This window comes from Cetorhinus maximus, chromosome 1, assembly GCF_964194155.1.
Source record: "Cetorhinus maximus chromosome 1, sCetMax3.hap1.1, whole genome shotgun sequence".
Lineage (NCBI taxonomy): Eukaryota > Metazoa > Chordata > Chondrichthyes > Lamniformes > Cetorhinidae > Cetorhinus > Cetorhinus maximus.
The window spans coordinates 222,889,043-222,911,397 of record NC_135879.1 but is presented as its reverse complement, the minus strand read 5'-3'; the positions used below and the strand labels follow the sequence as shown (position 1 = coordinate 222,911,397).

Below are 22,355 nucleotides of genomic sequence, written 5' to 3'. Positions count from 1 at the left end.
GTACCTATTCTGCGTGTTCTGAAATATCCCTTTAAAAGTCTGCCACTCCTGCTCCTATTTATTTCTAAATTTTATTCCCTCCATAGGTAAGAAATTAAAAGATAACCTTTTGCATGGGGATTCAATTTTAAAATTGTTTTTGTGAAATGTTAACTCCTATTCTCCCCACACCTGCTCTGACTTTCTCAGTTTTTCCAAGGATTTACCACACAGTTGTCTACTTCTGAGATGCGTATCAAATGATGGAATTTTGACCCAGATTTTTAGGATGCAGTTATCTTGCAATTAGCTTCTAGAGTTGGCTTTACAGAGATGTGGTGACAGTACATAGGAGACAAGTCTTCCACCACTATGTTTTGACACCATGTGGAATGCAACTCCAGTGCCAAAGCCAATTTAAACAGAACGCCAAGGACTTTCCAGGCACTCAAAAGGAACTGCTTGACAATGATGATCAAGGTCTATCTGGTTCACCTTCTACCATCCTGGTAGTCATGTGATACAACAATAATGGAACTGCTGACTACTCCAGTAATCAAAATCTATCACTTGGTCTACAACAGACCCAAACATGACATGAGGAATACCCCAGTGGTGTACAGCTTTGGAAACCATAGGCCTGAAGTCACCAATACAAGAATGTAGGTATATTACATTATTCTAATACAGAACAGTATATGTAGACAATTGAATTAACTTCTGCTTGCAAATTCTCTGTTTTGATCACAATGGCACTAACAATGTCGGAGAGGATGAACTTCAGGGCATCGTTCTGCAAGGGATTATTAAATGAATGAGCTTGTTGGCCTTACTAATATAGAGCTAAATGGGTTGTTAGGCTTTTGATCATTGGCAGCACAGAATTTAATCTGAAACTTCTAAGCTTTCAGTGTTACAATGGCACTGGTCATCTGATGTGCCTGTGAAGAAGTTGGGAATTACATAAAACAGATAGCTAAATATCTTTGACTTTCAACATGTCATCAACAGAATTACAGCAGCAACTGAGTGTGTCAATTTTATGTCACTTTTTTTAATGTTCCATATACTTAAAACTTACATCATTATGTAGTATGGCATTAATAATACAGCAGATAAAACTGTAAAAGGTGGAAGATTATTTCAATGCATCAATATCTGTGCCACACTCAGTCCAGTGCAGAGGTTACATGTTGTGAACAAATACCAAGGTCAATCCTTGAGCAATCATTCTTGTGTTTAACAGAACAACATTTGATAAACCCAGGATGCTCAAAATGTTATTCTTGGTCACTATCACTGCTGTCACTACTGTCGCTGCTGGTGGCATTCAGCACTTCCAGTGATCCTCTGTTTATTTGTAAAAAAAAAGGAAAAAAAATTAAAGCTTTACAAAACCCACAATCTTGCTTTGCAACAAATCTCAATTCTTTGCCATTTAAAAAAAAATCATCCATGGAATGTGGGCGTTGCTGGCTCGGCCAGCATTTTTTTTTATATTGCCTAACCCTAGTTGCCCTTGAGAGGGTGGTCGTGAGTTGCTTTCGTTAACAGCTGCAGCCAATGTGGTGTTAGGAAGGGAGTTCCAGGATTTTGACCCAGCGACAGTGAAGAAACGGCGATAAATTTCCAAGTCAGAATGGTGAGTGACTTGGAGGGGAACTTCCAGGTAGCTGTGTTCCCATCCATCTGCTGCCCTTGTCCCTCTATATGGTAGTGGTCGTGGATTTGGAAGGCGCTAAGGAGGCTTGGTGAGTTGCTGCAGTGCATCTTGTAGATGGTACACACTGCTGCTACTGCGCGTCGGTGGTGGAGGGAGTGAATGTTTGTGGATGGGGTGCTTTGTCCTGGATTGCGTCAAGTTTCTTGGGTGTTTTGGAGCTGCATTCATCCAGGCAAGTGGAGAGCATTCCATCATACTACATACACCCAGTGCAGAATAGGCACAGAATGTGGATTGGTGCAAGTGAGGTAGAACATGCACTTTACCCTCTGTCACACTAAAAAAGAAAATTATGCTGAAAACACTGGTTACAAGTGTGAATTATGACAAGCAGACAGACTTACTTCTCTTCATCAGTCAGCTCAAAATCCTTCATCACCCGGTCAAACAACTCTGATGTTGCAGGTAAACTGAACGCACCGGCCAGCTTCACCAAGTCAAGAGCCAGAGCCTTGTTACAGCTTTCCTTAGCGTGGTCCAAAAACTCATCCAGTAGTGCTTTACTGAATTAAAAAAAGATAGAGACACTTCAGAAAAGCACCCCTGTGGAATTTCAAAAACACACTAAGCAATTGCTAAGGGAGTTTTCCTCCCTTCATTTTGAAGTTTACAGATCCAAGTGGCATTAATTTGAATTGTTGAACATTGACAAGAGACAACTTACCCAGGAACCCTGTTGTTAGTTTTAAAAAGTTGCAGCATCCCCCTGGCAATAAAGACAACAAGTTATTGCATACACATCATTGACTATTTAAAGTCAAAAATTGCCTTTTTTGGGGTTGAAATTGTCACTGGATGAGATTGCAGGCGATCCACAAATATCCAGAGTTACGGAGCATGGGAAATGCTGTAGTTATTCAGTAGGATCTCCTGTCCACCCTGCACTCACTAAATTTAGAGCAGAGAGAGAGAAGTTATTTGGCATTTTGTGCCTATGCCAGCTCTATGGCAGAGCTATCCAATTAATCCCACTCTCAGTGCCCCTGTCATTTTTTTTTTCCCCTTTCAAGTATTTGTCCAATTCCCTTTTGAAAGCAACCATTGAATCAGCTCCCATCATCCTTTCTCAGGCAGTCCACTCCAGATCACAATAGTCACGGTGTATTAAAAAAATTCTCATGTCACCTCTGGTTTGTCTGCCAATTACTTTAAATGTGAGCCCTATGATTACCAACCCTTCTACCACTGAAAACATTGTTTCCTTAACTGCTCTTTCAAAACCCTTCATGAGTAAATTCATTTTGGGGTACCACGGGGAGATGAAACAAGTGCCCACAGCAGCTCAGGAAAATGAATGATCTGTAGCCCTGGTCCAAAAAGAGGCTGGATAGAGGTTTTCAAAATTATGAAGGGGTTTAACAGAATTGATGTGGAGAACCAGTTTCTGCTTGTGAGTGAGTCAAGAGCAAAGGAGGCCTAATTAAAAGATAGGCACTAACAGATCAAATAATTAATTTAGGACAAAAGTCTTTACATGAATAATGAGAACATGAAGCTTGTTGCCACATGGAATGGTTGAAGTTGGCATTGATACATTTAAGCAGATGTTGAAACGAGTGAGGAGGAAATAGAGGGACATGGGAGTAGGATGGAAGAATGGGAAGAGTATAAACCTTGGATCAATTGGACCGAGTGACCCGTTTGTGCTGTGGATTCTATTTCATTCTACAGAAAGTTTCCATCATACACATTTTCAAAAGCAATTGTCGATGAGCAAGGAATGGTGGGGGAATGGAACATTTTCTTGTTTGACACCTATTGTTATGAGATCAGTTTGGATGAGAAAACACTTCACCACTAAGCATTTCCAGGACAGCCAGTGAAGCACAGGCAACGACTGAATTAAACTCCCTTCACTTTTCCTCAAAGAAAGCTTAATTCCAAATATCTGAAGAGCATCTGCTGCTGCACTGATCCCTGAGTGAGACTATCACTTGGGTATCTAGGGCAAGTTTGATGTCACGGCATCATACTCCTAGAATTTTTGTGTTGAGTTTCCAAACTTTTAAGAGAACCCTTACAGAGAGGTGACATGATTTCCATTAGCTGATGCCGAATCCAGGCACCTGACAGAAGTGAAGGAACGGTGTTAGCCCACCAGTCAAAGACTCATTAATCTAGTCTTCTCCTCCTTTATATTATTGATATATAATTTGTGACCCTCAATTCTCACTTTCAAAACACAGTATTTTAATAGCTAATCATTCAATTCTTTCTTCTGCATTAACATATAGTCATTTAAAGTAGGTTTCGGTCAGCCATAAATTAATCTCCAGAATGCTCACCAAGCATCTTGAGTTCGACCTCCTCTTAAGAGCACAGCAGTCATATTTCCCAAAGAAGTAGCTGTCCATGTTACGTTACGGAATTGGTCCCGTTTATAGGCAGCCTTCATATCCAGGGCACAGTCAGCAAATACAACTTGCAACTGTAAAGAAATCCACAGGCTAATTTAAATATCTGTATGTAGTACCTCAATGTATACTGGGGATCTCATCTCCCTTCCAACCCAGGAATGATGGAATTGGGAAAAACAGGCAGAGTTTTGACAGGATCAGAATGAGATGCCATTGATCTTTCCAATGTTAAATTTCAGAAAGGTTTGGCTCATCCACGACTTGATATCAGATAAACAACCTTTCATACCAGAAGGATTATTCTAAGCTGGAATGTCCTATCCAAGTGGGTACAGGTAACATTACTAAACACATTAACATTCCTGATTCTAATTGAGCAGATATGGGGCGAGACCTTCAAATTGGGTTCCACCCATTGCTCCAATTGCAAACAGTCTAGTTCAGCCTGTTTTTTAGACTCATGCCAGTCTGTAATTCCCTCCGGTTAATTGTTCCTCATTGCACCAATCCTTCAAAAACCGATAAATGTGCTCAAGATTCTTCCTATTGTAAATTATATAACCCAAGTGCCCCTGTCAAAAATCCAGCCTCATGTCCTTCACTGGTTAGTCTTCATCAACACTCATTCTAATAAAACTTTAGACTTTGTTGATACAACTGTTGGACGTTACCATTAATCACTTTATTTTTGCTTCAACTGTTGGACTATAATCATCTTGCATTTAAATTTAGTATCACAGGATAGATACGGATAAGGACCATTCGGCCCATTTAAGCTCATCCAAATAGAATGAATTCATAGCATGCACTCTGCCTGGAAGTCTATTCCTCATTCTGTGAGGGGTTGAAATTATAGCCATTGCTCAAACTGCACACCTTTGCAATGGACTCCATCCCTTCCTCTGTCACTGGTCAGGCTGAACCAGACTGTTTGCAAACAGAGCAACTGATAGAACCCGATTTGAAGGTCTATCCTATATCTGGTCAATTAGAGAAAAAAGACATCCACTTCCAAAATTGATAACGTCATCACCTCTGCCTCTGGTCATCTGCTATTGCCACCTCCTAACTCAAATTGCTCTTCCTTGGCTAGCCTCCCATCCTTCATCCTCTGCTCAGTTAAAACTCTGCCACCCATATCCCATCCCACACCAAGTCCTATTTTCCCCATTTTCCCAGGCTGTTCTGATCAACGCAGCATTCTGGCTCCCCAAGAATCCAAATTCTCCTGGTGAGGCCATCCCAAAAGCTATGCCCTTCCTAAACCCGAAACCCTGTTTTACAAGCCTCACCCCCAAACTCTCCTTTGTTCTAACTAGGTTCTTTCCAACACCACCACACCCTCATTTTTTCACCCAGCCATTGGCAGCCATGCCTTCAGTGCCCAGGTGCCAGGCTCTGGGCCCCTCCACCCATTTCCAAATCCCTCATCCCCTCTCTCCTCCTCTTTGATCAATTGGTTGCCCCTTTTAAATCATGCCTTCTTTAGCTTGGTGCCCATTTTTCCTTATGGCCCTGTAGGGGATGTTTTATCCTTTAAATAGCACAAATGCAAGTGGTTAATGCTGTTGAACACAATTCTAAATTTGCCTTTTGCACCCTTAATCCTATTCAAATAAATCATGACAATATTCTGGATTGACCTTTTCTATACTGTCTACGATTTTAAATACCTTGATGAGGACTTCTCTCAATCTCTTTTCAAGGGTGACTGATATTTGTCTCATCTTAAAGTCATTCCTTGATGCTCTGCACTGCCTCTTGGGCTTCAATATGACCGTGTGTGTTTTGCTGGGCAAAAGGTACAGTCTGACCAGAGCACTGTACAGTTTTAACAAGATATTCTTTGCATACACTCCATGGTTATGGCTGAAAAATTTAGCAACGCCATTGCTCATTTGATCACTGTTCTATAATGACTGGACATGTTAAAATATATGTCTACCCAAATCCCCAATATCCCTCCACTTCATAGTGGTTTGATTGTCACTGGGTCAAAAACTATGGCATTCCTACTACTTCAGGAGCAACATCACTACAAGGACAGCAGCAGTTCAAGATAGTCCAACACCTTCTCAGGGCAACTAGGAATGGGTAAAAATAAGGTCAGCCACTTGCGTGCAATACTTATACGTGTTGAAGTTCAAATCTCCAAGTATTGCTGCATTATTCTCTCTACCTATATATAATGGGACATCCACTTCAATTCATTTATATTTTTCTACTTTCTAAACTTAATATGTGGCAATCATAGCCACACAATTCAAGAAAGAAGTTAAATATCAATTATCAGCACCCTGGGGATTTCCGTTGACTGAACTGGACCAGCCATATAAATACTGTGGCAACGAGTGTAGGTCAGAGGCTAGGAACCCTGCGGTGAGTAACTCACCTCCGGACTCCCCAAAGCCTGTCCACTATCCACAAGGCACAAGTCAGAAGTGTGATGGAATACTCTCCACTTGCCTGAATGAGTACAGCTCCAACAACACACAAGCATGACACCTTCCAGGGCAAAGCAGCTCGCTTGATGTGCACCCCATCCACTACGTTCAACATCCACTCTCTCCACCACCGTACACAACGAAAGCAGTGTACCCCATCTGGGCAAAGGTAGGGTAAATGAGGAGTTCAGATAATGTTCTCTTAGTTCCTTAGAACAGCATGTTCTGGAGTCAACCAGACAGCAGGCTATACTAGACCTAGTATTGTGCAACGAGATAGGATTAATTGATGACCTCATAGTGAAGGCACCCCTAGGTAGCAGCAATCATAATGTGATTGAATTTTATATTCGTTTTGAGTGAGAAATGAGTGGGTCCAAGGCTAGTATTTTAAACTTAAATAAGGGCAATTATGAGGCTATGAAAGTGGAGCTAGCTAAAGTGAACTGGCGAATGAGGTTAAGGGATAGGTCAATAGAAGTTCAGTGGCAGAAATTTAAAGGGATATTTCAGAATACGCAGAATAGATACATTCCAATCAGAAAGAAAAATTCCAAGGGGAGGGCCTAACATCCGTGGTTAACCAAAAAAGTTGAAGACGTGTGGCAGGTCAGAAGATTGGAAAGAATATAAAGAACAACAAAGAATGGCAAAAAGATTAACAAGGAGGAAAAAAATTAAGAGTACGAGAGAAAGCTAGCTGAAGACGGATAGCAAGAGTCTCTATAGATATTTAAAGAAGAGAGTTAATGTGAGTGTTGGTCTGATAGAAAATGCATCTGGGGAATTGATAATAGAAAGTAGGGAGATGGTGGATGAATGAAACAGGTATTTTGTTTTGGTCTTCACTATAGAGGACACAAGTAACATCCATGAAATAATTGTAAATCAGGAAATGGAAGGGAGGGAGGAAGGAACTCGAGGAAATTATAATCACCAGGTAAATGGTATTGAAAAAATTGTTGGGGCCGCGGGCTGACAAATCCCCAGGTCCGGATGGACTTCACCCTAAGGTCTTGAAAGAAGTGGCTCGTGAAATATTTGATGCATTAGCTTTAATTTTCCAAAATTCCCTAGATTTGGGAAAGGTTCCATTAGATTGGGAAATAGCGAATGTAACTGCTTTATTCAAAAAGGGAGGGAGACGGAAATCAGTAAACTACAGGCCGGTTAGCCTAACATCTGTCATAGGGAAAATGTTAGAAGCTATTATTAAAGATATTATAGTAGAACACTAAGAAACTATTATTAAAGATATTATAGCAGAGCACTTAGAAAAATTCAAGTCAATCAGGCAGAGTCAACATGGTTTTGTGAAAGGGAAATCAGGCTTAATCAATTTATTGAAGTTCTTTGACGGAGTCACATGTGCTGTGGATAAAGGGCAACCGGTGGATGTACCGTACTTAGATTTCCAAAAGGCATTTGATAAAATGCCACATCAAAGATATTGCGGAAAATAAAAGCTCAAGGTGCAGGGGGTAATAAATTGGCATGGATAGAAGACTGGCTAGCTAACAGGAAGCAGAGAGGAGGTGTAAATGGGTCTTTTTCTGTTTGGCAGGATGTGAAGTGTGCTGTGTCACAGGGGTCAGTGCTGGGGCCTCATCTTTTTACAATTTATATAAATAACTCGGATGAAGAGAGCAAAGGAATGGTTGTTAAATTTGCTGACGACAAAAATAGGTAGGAAAGTAAATTGTGAAGAGGGCATAAGAAGCTACAAAGGGACATAGGTTAAGTGAGTGGATAAAGATCTGGCAAGGGGAGTATAATATGGGCAAATGTGAAATTGTTCATTTTGGCAGGAAGAATAAAAAATGCTTATTATCTAAATGGTGAGAGATTGCAGAGCTCTGAGATTCAGAGCGGTCTGGATGTCCTAGTGCATGAATTACAAAAGGCTAGTATGCAGGTACAGCAGGTAATTAGGAAAGCTAATAGAATGTTATCATTTATTGTGAGGGGATTGGATTACTAAAGTTATGCTTCAGTTGTACAGGGCATTGGTGAGACCACATCTGGAGTATTGCGTACAGTACTGGTCTCCTATTTTAAAAAAGAGGTAAATGCATAAGAAACATTTCAGAGAAGGTTTACTAGATTAATATCAGGAATGGGCAGGTTGTCTTATGAGGAAAAGTTGGACAGGTTACGCTTGTATCCACTGGAATTTGGAAGAGTAGGAGGCGACTTGCTTGAAACCTTTAAGATCCTGAATGGTTTGGACAGAGTGGTTGTGGAGAGGATGTTTCCTCTTGTGGGAGAATCTAGAACTAAGGGTCACTGTTTAAAAATAAGGAGTCGCTCAATTAAGACAGAGATTAGGAGAAATTTTCTATCTTGGAGGGTAGAGTCTTTGGAAATCTTCCTCAAAAGGCAGTGGAAGCAGAGCCTTTGAATATTTTTAAGACAGAGCTAGATAGATTCTTGATTAACAAGGGAGTGAAAGGTTATTGGGGTAGGCAGGAATATGGGGTTGAGGTTAAATTCAGGTCGGCCATGATCTTATTGAATGGCGGAGCAGGCTCGAGGGGCCAAATGGCCTACTCCTGCTCCTAAATTCTACGTTTGTTCCTACAAAATGTACTGCAGCAACTCACCAAGGCTCCTTCGACAGCACCTTCCAACCCTGTGACCTCTACCAGCTAGAAGGACAGGGGCAGAAGATGCATGGGAACACCACCACCCACAAATTCCCCTCCAAGCCACACACCCCATCCCCATCCTGACTTGGGACTATATCACCATTCCTTCAGTGTCGCTGGAACTCCCTCCCTAACAGCACTGTGGGTGTACTTACACCACAGGGACAGCAGCAGCTGAAGATGACAGCTCACCACCACCTTGTCAAGGGGAATTGGGGGTGAGCAATAAATGCTGGCCCAGCCAGGGATATCCACACTCGTAAAAGGCCAAATTTAAAAAAATGCACCAACGATCAACAAAGTTGTTCCAAGGAATCTTTCTTACCTCTGGACTGTGTTTGTCACGACCCATCAGTTCAAGCACCTCCTCCACAAGATCCTGCTTGTTACTGTGACCAAGTTGCTTAATGTCTGTGTGAAAGAATCAAAATACTAACACCTCAACCTTGATTTAAGGGTTGTAAACTTTAATTTTTCTTCATTCCTTCAAATGGTCAAACAGGCAACACTGACCTTTCCAGACACGTGGAATCAGGTGCAAATGATTCTCTGTATCCAATGCCTGGAGCAGATCCTTCATACCTTGTACGTTAGGATAGTAGAGCTGTAAAAAGAAAAAATTGCACTTCAGTATTTCTCAAATGAAACGTTTCCTGCAGTTCTATCAAATGTAACATTCACTAAAAAATTAAAACATTGGAAACACGCAGTCAAGTAGATTCAGAAAAGACAATATCCTACGCCAAGGCTACAAACTGGAAGCTAAATGTCCCCCACGAACAAAACAGACACTTATATAGCTCCTCTTCCCATCTCCCTCACTATTGAACATAAGCCATACCACTCTCCTTGCCCCCTCCACTAACAGCCTCTGATCTCCTGCTCTTTATCTACACAATGCCATTTTCTAACTCCTTCCCCAAGGTTTATAAATGGGATTACTCCTGCTGGTCCATTCGTATCCTACCAAGCCTTTTTTTCCTTAAGAACATAAACAGGAGGAATAGGCCATTTGGTCTCGAGTCTGCTCTGTCACTCAATAAGATCTGACTGTGGCTTTAACTCCACTTTCCTGCGTGCCCCCATAACCAATGATTCCCCTGTAGATCAAAAATCTAATTAGGCCTTGAATATAGTCAATGACCAGCCTCCACTGCTCTCTGGGCTAGAGAATTCCAAAGGCTAACAGCCCCCTGAAATTGTGTTCCCTAGTTCTAGATTCCCCCACAAGAGGAAACATCCTCTCAGCATCTACCCTGTCAAGTCCCCATAAAATCATATATATCATATATATATTTCCACAAGATCACCTGTCATTCTTCTAAACTCGAATGAGTATAGGCCCAAGCTGCTCGACCTTCCCTCTTAAGAAAATCCCTTCATCCTAGGAATCAAACAAGTGAATCTTCTTTGAACGGCTTCCAATGCGAGTATATCCCCCCCTTAATTAAAAGGGACCAAAACTGTTACATAATGCTCTTGGTACTGTCTCACCAATGCCCTGTTCAACTGTAGCAAGAGTTTCATACTTTTAAACTCCACCCCTTGCAATAAAGGCCAACATTCCATTTGTCTTCGTAATTACTTGCTGTACCTGCATGCTAACTTTTTGTGATTCATATTCAAGGACGCCCAGGTCCCTCTGTACTGCAGCATTCTAGTCTTTCTCCAATTAAATAATATTCTGCTTTTTTATTCTTCCTGCCAAAGTGGACAACTTCACATTTTACACATTATATTCCATCTGCCAAATTTTTGCCCACACAGTTAACATATATATAAACCTTTGCAGACTCTCGTGGCCTCCCCACAACTAGCTTTCCCTCCTATCTTTGTACCATCAGCAAATTTGGCTACAATACACAGTCCCGTCATTCAAGTCATTAACATAGATGGTAAATAGTTGAGACTCCAGCACTGATCCCTGTGGCGCTCCACTAGTTGCAGTTTGTCAACCTGTAATGACTCATTTATTCCGACTTTGTTTCCTGTTAGTTGGTCAATCCACTATCCATCCCAATATCTTGCCACAAATACCACGAGCTTATGTAGTAATCTTTTATACGGCACCTTAACGCAAGCCTTTAGGAAATCCAAATATACCACATCTACTGGCTCCCTTTTATCCACCCTGCTTGTTACATCCTCAAAGCACAAATAAATTTGTCAAACGCAATTTCCTTTTCATAAACCACGTTGACTCTGCCAGTTTTTGTCTAAATGTCCTGCTACCACTGCCTTAGTAATTGATTCCAGCATTTTTCCAATGACAGGTATTAGGCTAACTGGCCTACAGTTTCCTGCTTTCTGCCTCCCTCCTTTCTTAAACATTTAATGGTTGTCCAATTTGCTGGGAACTTTCTAGAATCTAGGAAATTTTGGAAGATTACAACAATGCATCCACTACCTCTGTAGCCACTTTCTTTGGATGCAGGCTATCAGTTCATGGGGAATTGTCAGTTTTTAGTCCCATACTAATTCCTAATATGATTTCTTTAGTGATCTTTATCCCTTGTCCATTTTCTACACCCGCCCCATGCCCTCTCCGATTTTCCCAGTCACTGGGATAAAGCCCTAGCTCTGATCCTGGGAGAAGAACTCACCCAAACTTTTCTCTTTCAGACGCTTATCAATTATAAGTGTATGTGTTCTGAGCATTTTCAGGTTTCAAAACCAGCTTCCAAATTTAAAAAAATTTAATTTATCTTCAGAACCAAAAATCAGTACTTCAGTTGCTTATCAGCTGGGAGTTGTTAACTATTAAAAGGGTTGTAAAACAGACTTACCGATGGAATGAGGGCTTTATACCACTTGAGAACCACGTCAATGCTCTCCATCATGCACAAGATGTTAAAGAATCTCCCACTGAGAATTAAAAACAAATTTATTAAGCATTTTAATGTTTATCAGCAACAACTACCTGCATTCATATAGCACCTTTACCACAGAATTGTTACAACACAGGAGGCCATTCAGTCCATCGTGTCTGCACTGGCTCTCCGAATGAGCAACTCACTTAGTGCCTTCTTTATCTCCTTTTCTCCTGCCTTCTCCCCATAACCCTGCATATATTCTTCCTTTTCAGATAATACTCTAATTACCTCTTGAATATACTTTGGTTGAACCTGCCCCCACCACACACTCAGGCAGAACATTCGAGGCCTTAACCACTTGCTTAATGAAAGAGCTTTTCCTCACATTGCTTTTGCTTCCTTTACCTCAATTACTTTAAATCTGTCCCCTCTGGTTCTCTATCCTTTTGAGTGGGAACAGTTTCTCCCTACCTATTCTGTCCAGACCCCTCATGATTTTGAATGCCTCTATCAAATGTCCTCTCAGCCTCCTTTTCTCCAAGGAAAACAGTCCCAACCTCCCCAATCTACCTTCATTAACTATTGTAGTAAACTGTCCAAGGCGCATCACAGGAGTTATAAAATAGCTGTAATTCTTTTTTTGATTTAAAAAAAATTAATTGACGGAATGTGGATATCACTGTAAAAGGACAATATTTATTGGACAGGTTTGGGGAGTCAGGAGGTGAGCTGCTCACTGCAGCTTAACCAGCCTCTGACCAGTTTTTTTGTAGCCACAGTTTTTATGTAGTTGGTTCAGTTCAGTCTCTGGTCTCCCCCTGGATGTTGATGGTGGGGGATTCAGCGATGGCAGTGCCATCGAATGTCAAGGGGAGATGGTTCGGTTCTCACTCGGAAATGATCATTGCTTGGCACTTGTGTGGCACGAATGTCACTTACCACTCAGCCCAAACCTGAATGTTGTCCAGCTCTTGCTGCATATGGACATGGGACTGCTTCTGACCTTATCATGGAGGGAAGGTCATTGATGAAGCAGTTGAAGATGGTTGGGCCCAGGACACTACCCTGAGGAACTCCTGCAGTCATGTCCTGGGGCTGAGATGATTGACCTCCAACAACCACTTTTTCCTCTGTGGGTGGTATGACTCCACCCAGTGAAGTATTTTCCCCCTGAACTCCACTGGCTTCAATTTTACTAGGGCTCCTTCATGCCACACTCAGTCAAATGTTGCCTTGATGTCAAGGACAGTCACTCTCACCTCACCATCAGTTCAGTTCAGCTCTTTTGTCCATGTTTGGACCAAGGCTGTAATGAGGTCAGGAGCTGAGTCGTCCTAGCAGACCCCAAACTGAATGTCAATGAGCAGGATATTGCTGAGTAAGTGCTTTTTGATAGCACTATCGATGACCCCTTCCAACACTTTGTTCTGGATGGACAGTAGGTTGATCAGGCAGTAATTGACCAGGTTAGATTTGTCCTGCTATTTGTTGACATGACATACCTGGGCAATTTTCCACATTGTCCCAGATGTCAGTGCTGCAGCTGTACTGGAACAGCCTGACCAGAGGTATCATTAGTTCTGAAGCGAGAATAAAGTGCTTGATGAACAAACTCTAATGCAAAAAATGAAAATGTTGGAATTCAGTCTGTGCACTAGAATTCTCCAACTTAATGTACAAGATTGATGCACAAGAATGGGATTATCTCAGTGCGAAGCCTTCAGATCCTAATTTTAAAGTGGGTACCAAAATTAAATTGGTCTTATTCAGGATTCCTTTCTCTGATACCCAACATCCATTTCTGTGTGCTCCTCCTATTCTGGCCTCCTGCACATTTCCGATTTCCTTTGTCCCACCAATGGTGGTCATGCGTCCAGCTGCCTTGGTCTTGAACCCTGGAAATTCTCTATCCCTCTTTTCTCTTTTTATGACCCTAAAAAGGGTGCTACTATATATAAATAGTCACTAACTATCCCTGAGGTTAAGGATTTCCTCACTCAAATTTCACTTCCTTATAACACACCCACAACATTTAAAAACAAAAATTCTTTCATGGGATATGGGCATTGCTGGCAAGACCAGCATTTGTTGCCCACCCCCAACTGCCCATGAACTGAGTGGCATGCTAGGCCATTTCAGAGGGCTGTGGAGTCACATGTAGGCCAGACTGGGTATGGTAATTTCCTACGTTTTCCCAGCATTTTCTCTTTTTATTTTGGATTTCCAGCATCTGCAGTATTTTTCTTTTATCTTAAGGTAATTTCCTTCCCTAAAGGACCTTTCAAATCCAGTTCGACAGAATGTCCATGTGATTCACAACATCGTCTGGCTTTCAATTAGATTTAACCTCTGGGACTAGGATGGCCAAACTGAAGTTAAGATAAAAGCAAAATACTGTGGGTGCTGGAAACCTAAAATAAAAATAGAAAATGCTGGAAAAACCCAGCAGGTCTGGCAGCATCTGTGGAGGCAGAAACAAAGTTAATGTTTCGAGTCCATATGACTTTTCTTCAAAGCTAAAGAGAAGTAGAACGTGATGGATTTTATACTATTTAGGAGTGGATGGAGCAAAATGGAAGGTGCATTTGATGTGGTCTACATGGACTTTAGCAAGGCTTTTGATAAGGACCCTCATGGCAGACTGGTCAAGAAAGTCAGAGTCCACGGGATCCGAGGCAAAGTGGCACGTTGAATCCAAAGGTGGCTGAGAGGCAGGAAGCAAAGGGCGATGGTAGAGGGATGTTTCTGTGACTGGAAGTCTGTTTCCAGTGGGTTCCGCAGGGCTTGGTGCTGGGGCCCTTGCTGCTTGTGGTGTACATAAATGATTTGGACTTAAATGTAGGGGGTATGATCAAGAAGTTCGCAGATGACATGAAAATTGGTAGGGTGGTAAATAGTGAGGAGGATAGCCGTAAACTGCAGGATGATATCAATGGACTGGTCAGGTGGGCAGAGCAGTGGCAAATGGAATTCAACCCGGAAAAGTGCAAGATAATGCACTTAGGGAAGGCTAACAAGGCAAGGGATTACAATATGAATGGCAGGACCCTGGAAAGTACTGAAGATCAGAGGGACCTTGGTGTGCATATCCACAGATCCTTGAAGGTAGCAGGGCAGGTAGATAAGGTGGTTAAGAAGGCATATGGGATACTTGCCTTTATTAGCAGAGGCATAGAATACACGAGCAGTGAGGTTATGCTGGAACCATATAAAATACTGGTTAGGCCACAACTGGAGTACTGCGTGCAGTTCTGGTCGCCACATTATAGGAAGGATGTGATTGCACTGGAGAGGGTGCAGAGGAGATTTACCAGGATGTTGCCTGGGCTGGAGGGTCTGAGCTATGAGGAAAGATTGTATAGGCTGGGCTTGTTTTCCTTGGAACAGCAAAGGTTGAGAGGTATAAGATGGAGACGTATAAGATTATGAGGGACATAGATAGGGTGGATAGGAAGGCACTTTTTCCATTAGTAGAGGGGTCAGTAACCAGGGGACATAGATTTAAGGTAAGGGGTAGAAGGCGAAGAGGGGAGTTGAGGAGCATTTTTTTCACCCAGAGGGTGGTGGGAGTCTGGAACTCACTGCCTGAAAGGGTGCTTGAGTAACACTTAAGTAGTATTTAGATATTCACTTGCATTGCCAAAGCCTCCAGGGTTATGGGCCAAGCGCTGGAAAATGGGATTAGTGTAGTCAGATCTTTGTTGACTGGCACAGACATGATGGGACGAATGGCCTCCTTCTGTGCTGTAAACATCTATGAGGCGGGAGCTCAGGAGAGGCTGACAAAATTGTCACGGACACAAGAAAAGGAAGTGTTAAAGACTAAAGAAGGTCCTGATAGTGGCATAAAAGGTAAGATAGTTGAATGTGTTAATTGATGAACAAGGGTCAGCACTCTGTGAAAGCACAACATGGAAACAAGTGAGATAACCCTGTGTGTGTGTGTGTTGGGGGGGGTGGTGGTGGTTGGGGAAAAAGGATAAAGTATATAAATAAATAAAAATGAATAAATTAGAAATTAAAAGGACAAAAAAAAACTGTATTAAAAACGGTGCCGGATTACCAAATAGGGGCATTGTGGCAAAGTCACTGGATGACTGAACCAGAAGCCCAAACTAAGGCCCTAGGGATGTGGGTTCAAATCCCACCACAGCAGCTGGTAGAATTTAAATTCAATTAATGAATAAATCTAGAATTAAAAGCTAACATCAGTAATGGTGACCATGAAACTATCATTGATTGTCGTAAAAATCGTTCTGGTTTATTAATATCCTTTAGGGAAGGAAATCTGCCATCCTCAACCAGTCTGGTATACATGTGACTCCAGACCCACAGCAATGTGGTTGACTCTTCGCTGTCCTCTGAAATGGCCAAGCAAGCCACTCAGTTCAAGGGCAATTAGGGATGGGTGACAAATTGCCAGCGATGCCCACATCCCATGAAGGAATTTTTTAAAAAGCCTGCAAACTTTAAAAACAATCTGGTGAACAAACGTCAAATGCTCTTACTAATAAATACTTTGTTGATAAGAATCGCCCAATAACATCCAGTTGTTCCCAGTTTCAAGAACCTTGTGTAATCTGTAGGCCACGTCAAGGTCTTTCAAATCAAAACACTGCAGGAAGGAAACGAGAGAAAAGAAAATTTTGAACTTGAATGCGTCAGACTTTGCAACATTTACATCTACCTCAGTGCTCACAAAATTTTCTTTTCAAAAATATCATTTACTGGAATTTGAACAAGTGGCTTGCACGCAATGACCATCCCATCCCCTCAGTTGATGCATTTTCAAATTTGATAAGTATACAGAGCTGGCTGACTTACTGTCTCACCATCCCTCCTTATCTCTCCCACCCCACCCCCAGCCCTGTCCACTGGCCTTTTCAAAGAGTCACTAAAATGAGAAACTGATCCAATTTCCTGCTTGGTGGCAGTGTGTTCCAGAAATCACCTCCAAGCATGGTGTAATTCTTAAATGAAAGTTTAATTAATGTCATGATACCCAGTTCTCCCATTTCAAGTTTTCACAATTGTTCTTCATTCACATCAGCTTCCTTCGCTTCAATGCCTAATCATGATTTTCTATTGAATAGATTCAGCTTCCTCAGCCTCAAGTGCTTGAAATGATTCCTGTAGTCCTTTTCTAAACCCTTCACAGATGTCCGTATCTCTTCATTTGGTTACAATAATCTCCACATTGCCTCAAAGCTTTAGGAAGTGTCCAACTCTTGTATACCATGGACGCACTCAGGCAACCCAACATGGCTCAATTTTCATATTCTGCAACACCTGGGCCAGCTATTATACTTCATATTTTCTGTCAATCACAAAGTATATTTTAATGACAACTACAGTGGGATGCACCTGAATAAATGCAAATGCAGGAAAGCTACTGTTAATTTTTCAGGCTATTTTGATGGCAGGAGTTGGCATGGGGAGGGTGGGGGGGGTGGTTGTTGGGAAAAAGGAGTGAAAAGTAGTTCAATAAAGTTTCTGCAACTGCATCATCTCTTTAAACACCAATCGCATTTAGCTTCAGTTACAGAAAAACTTCAGGGCTGCTTTAAATTAGGCTGCACCAAGTCGGAAGACCATTTGAAAGGTTGAGCAATGCGGTCAACAGAGCCAGCTTTAGAGAGAAGGATTAGTTTCCCCCACTGCTCAGGATAGTATGACCCCACCCCCCCCCAAACTCAGGTACTATAGATAAATATATAGTATTTCATTCTTCACAAGCCTGTACGCTGGAAGCAGTTAAGAGTCACACTAAGAGCAGCCTAAACTAGCAACTCCAATTGGAGGAGGAAGAAACAGCTGCTTTATTTATGAAAGTACAGATATGCCAGAAAGAGTTAAATACTTACCAGCCTCATAGCACTGATAAAGAAGTTCACTGCAGAGAAAGAAAACAAGACCAGTTAATCATTTATTTTTAGTGGGGTCAATTCAATAGAGGAAGGCATGATGGACAGGCTCAAACAATGTCATGAGATCTTTTGTGCTCATTTGGGAATTGGTTCAAATGTCTCATATACAATGCAGCACGATCTCAGTATTGTATCATTCCAATTTCCTCATGAGACTCAACTCCACAGCCCCCTTACTCACAGACAAGAATACTTCCAACTGAGTCAAGCTTTCACTTCAGCAGCACTCCTTGTACAATTTGGCTTATATAATTTCACCTCAATGCTATGACACAAGAAGTATTTTCGATAGCCAATGGTAATGTTGCTGCCATGTGTTGAAAGCTTTTTAACCAATGCAATCCCTGCCTCTCCTCTAGCTTTTAACTCTACATTTTCCGTTACATTTTCTCACTCACCGTTACTGATTAGTGCACATGAATGTGTCTCTTTCTTTCCATTTGCGGTTCAAATACACAATCCTACTCACCCTTTCTTCTTGGAGATCCTCGCCGCATTAATTTTTTTCATGGGATATGGACATCACTGGCAAGGCCAGCATTTGTTGCCCAATCCTAATTGCCCTTGAACGGAGTAGCTTACTAGGCCATTTCAGAGGGCAGTTAAGAGTCAGCCACAATACTGTGGGCCTGGGGTCACATATGGGCCAGACCAGGTAAGGGCAGCAGATTTCTTTCCCAAGAGAACATTAATGAAGCAGATGGTGGTCGTAATGGTGGTCACCACTACTGAGACTAGCTTTCAATTCCAGATTTGTTTTTATTACTTGAATTTAAATTCCACCAGCTTCTGTAGTGGCATTTGAATCCATGTCCCCAGAGCATTAGCCTGGGCCCCTGGATTACTAGTCCAATGACATTACCACTACACCATCGTCTCCCAATGAAAATTGCAAGGAGCTGCAGTTTCCTACCCACCCCTAGATCCTCATAACTACAAATGCCTCATTCCTCTTGGAAAATTGTGAACCGTGAGGAGGATAGTGATAGACTTGAAAGGGTGTAGGCCGGTGGAATGGGTGGAAGTGTGGCAGATGAAATTTAACGTATACAAGTGTGAAGTAGGAAGAATGAGGAGAGGCAGTATACAATAAAGGGTACAATTCTAAAGTGGTGCAGGAGCAAAAGGACTTGGGGGGCATATGTGCACAAGTCATTGAAGGTGGCAGGACAGATTGAGAAAGCAGTTAATAAGGCATCCAAAATCCTGGGCTTTATAAATAGGAGCACAGAGTACAAAAACAAGGAAGTTATGAAGAACCTGTGTAAAACACTGGTTTGGCCTCAACTGTTGTATTTTGTGCCCAATCCTGGGCACCAGATGAATTAGAGAGTGTGCCGAAAAGATTCCCCAAATTTTAAAAATATATATTCGTTCAGGGGATGTGGGCATCGCTGGCTAGACCAGCATTTATTGCCCATCCCTTATTGCTCTTGTTTAGAGGGCATTTAAGGGTCAACCGCATTGCTGTGGGTCTGGAATCACACGTAGGCCAGGCTAAGTAAGGACGACAGATTTCCTTCCCTAAAGGACATTTGAGGGATGAGGAAATTCAGTTACTGTGGCTAGGTTTAAGGTGCTGAGGCTGTCCTCCTCAGAGAAGACTGAGAGGAGATATGATAGAGGTGTTTGAGGGACAGAGTAGATAGGAAGAAACTATTCCAATTGAGAGAAGGATTGAGAGGCAGAGGATACTGACTTAAGGTGATTTTTATGCAAGTGGATAGGAGCTGGGATGCTCTGCCTGACAGTGTGTGCAGGCAGATTCAATCATGGCTTTCAAAAGGGAATTGGATCATTATCTAAAGAAAAAGAATTTGCAGGGCCATGGAGGAAAAGGTAGGCGAATGGGACTAGCAGAGTTGCTCTTGTCAGCCAGCACTGACATGATAGGCTGAATGGCCTCCTTTTGTGCTACGATTCCATGAATCAGCCAAATATCACTTCCTGATTCACCTGACCATTATTCTTTTCAACCTATGGCCTTATCACTGTCAACGGCAAGGATCCTTTGCGAAATGAGTTTGGGTGGTATTGAACCAATTCCATTGCAATGCAGACTGAGGCACATAACGGACAGCGAGTGACACTGATGTGGCACCAAAAAAAAATACATTGCTAAATGTGACTAGTGCAAAAACCCAAAAGGTTTCATTGCATTTAAAAAGGGCCACAGCCTACAGATTTGCAAATTATAACATCTTACGACAGGGACCAGATTTTATGATGCATGTTAGAAAAGGGAATGAGCATAGAAAAAGCAAGAAAGATAGAAATCCTTTAATGTTAACCAAGTGGATAAACTTTGCTTACAGTGCAGTTTGCTTCACAGCTCAATCTATTAGCAATTCTAAAACAAACCAGACGATGTAATAATCGAACACTGATGGAAGAGTCCAACAGATTTACTTGGGAAAAAAGAGTCACGTTTGAATAATTCCAAATCAACCACAAGTTGTACGAGTGTTGCTTACTTTACTCCTTACGTACCGTCATCAGGATCCTGTGCCTCAAAGTGCTTCCCTTCTATTTTATCGAGCACCTCAAAGATAATATCAGTGTGTGGTCGGTTAGCTGCGGCTGTGAGGATAAAAGGGAAATCGTTGACACATTGTAGGGGGAAGTGTCTGGGTGTCATTTGTGCACAGACAGATCTTCACAATGTGTTCCATTGCCTGGATCGCCAATGAAAAAGTGAAACTCTGAATCTGCTGACACAGATGAATTTGCCAAGAAACACGAAGTTAGAATCGGGAACTTGCCCGTACATCAGTTCTGAATGGGACAGTACCCTAAGCTGTTTTAATTTATATTTAAGAGAATTGAAATCAGCACTGATGAAAGGTCACAGCAAGAAAACATTCAACACACTTTCCCTCTCAAATACTGTTCATGTGTTTCCAATGATCTTCTCCCAATTTGCACGACTGTTTGAAACTGCGACTACCCATCATGTCTAAGAGATCCAGCTTTTAAAAATGGCAGCAGCAATGGCTCAGACATAGGCGATGTTTTTTCATGCAGGTGCTTCTTAAAGCCCACTACATGCAGGCTGAAGAAAGACCACCCACACACAGCTCCCATTATCCAGCTGAGGTCTGTACCCCTGCGCCACTCATCATTGCCAGCTGCTCCACACTAGCCACGATGCACAACAGCCACTTTAGGATTTCTCCAGCAAAAGATTCATTTAGTAAAGGATAGTTAGCAAGGTGGGTCCCAGCCTGGACATCATTAATGAGGGAAATCATCTTCATTCAGGCCCAGACTTGTGGTGACACTCTATGCTGTCTTTAATATTTAGGATGCTTAATAGGATTAATTCTTGACATAAAGAAAGGTTTCAGTGCTGTTACACACACAACTCAATGGCACAAGCCTCGTAGCTAATCAAGGATCCTCTTAGGAACAGGAATGCTGACAAAGTCAACTTTGGAGTATATGCGGAGTGATTGTTTATTGAGTTGGTTATAATGTTCTGACATGTGTGACCCCAGAAATTGATTTTGAAAAAAAGCAGTTGAGGGGTGACCCAATAGAGTTCTTTAAAATTATGAAAGTTTCATGTGGGGAAGAGCATAATTGGAAGCTATTAAGATAGCCATAAAAAAAAATCCAATAGGGAATTCAGAAGGAACTTCTTTACACAGAGTGATGAGAGCTTGGTACCTGCTAGCACAGGAAGTGGTTGAAGCGAATAGTATAGATGCACTTACGGGGAGACTAGGCAAGCATATTAGGGAGAAGGGAGTAAAGGGTTGTAATGATAGATTTCGATATGCCATGAAGCCATTAATGTATATAACATTATTGGAAAATATCTTTCTTTTAAAATAGAGGCTTAGTCTGTGGGTGTCTTAATTAGATTAAAGCCAGCTAGTCTGGGTGCTTTGATGTGTACTAGTTTTGAGATGTAAACAGAGAAGTTATTGAGTAGAGCATTCAAGAAGTGGGGTGAAATCTGGTCCCTAGCTAGCAGAGACCAAGTAATATGTTTATATTACTAATAAAATTAGTACTATGAAAGGGGTTTTATTGTTAGAAGAGGTGGAGTTCAAAGAGGCTGGTGATACAATGAGAATTTACATTCAATGAGCTGTGTTGGTATAACAGACACTAGTTGTGTGTGTGCAGGGCAGAGGCAATGTAAGATCAAAGCAGCTGTAAGCCTCCAACTGTCTCCACAGGAACCAAAGTGAAAAGAACCTCATTTTGAATTTGTACTGTGAAAATGCTTTGCCTGGTGTCTGGTTGAGTCTATGGGTGCTGTTGCCTTAATGGAGATTAGTTTGGGAATCTGTTAAACGTTATGATAGTAGTAATTTGTAGCCATGTGTATATATTTAACTTGTGTAAATTAATAAAATGTTTCATTTAGTTTAATATAAAACCACTTGAGAACTGGTGGTCTGATTCCTGAATTTAGAGTTGCATCTCAAACATACCACTTAAAATATAGGTTAT

The 22,355-nt window shown here is 41.7% G+C and overlaps 1 protein-coding gene and 1 non-coding gene across 2 annotated transcripts in view; both read right to left on the bottom strand.

The window, feature by feature from the left end:
* Positions 1-1,019: 1,019 nt before the first annotated feature.
* The window catches only part of ptcd3 (pentatricopeptide repeat domain 3), a 49,158-nt gene continuing 27,822 nt past the window's right edge, over positions 1,020-22,355 (bottom strand). Inside the window, exons 15-24 of the mRNA XM_078553697.1 lie at positions 20,382-20,471; positions 17,829-17,857; positions 16,473-16,579; positions 11,938-12,016; positions 9,665-9,755; positions 9,477-9,562; positions 3,988-4,130; positions 2,367-2,408; positions 2,047-2,205; positions 1,020-1,329 (exon numbers count right to left, since the gene is read on the bottom strand). Coding sequence (XP_078409823.1) covers positions 1,260-1,329; positions 2,047-2,205; positions 2,367-2,408; positions 3,988-4,130; positions 9,477-9,562; positions 9,665-9,755; positions 11,938-12,016; positions 16,473-16,579; positions 17,829-17,857; positions 20,382-20,471 — 896 coding nt within the window. The 3' untranslated portion in view covers positions 1,020-1,259. The remainder of the gene's footprint in view (positions 1,330-2,046; positions 2,206-2,366; positions 2,409-3,987; positions 4,131-9,476; positions 9,563-9,664; positions 9,756-11,937; positions 12,017-16,472; positions 16,580-17,828; positions 17,858-20,381; positions 20,472-22,355) is intronic.
* LOC144688941 (small nucleolar RNA SNORD94) lies at positions 20,882-21,019 on the bottom strand. The gene has a single exon (XR_013578513.1). It is a non-coding gene; the product is annotated as a small nucleolar RNA SNORD94 (small nucleolar RNA).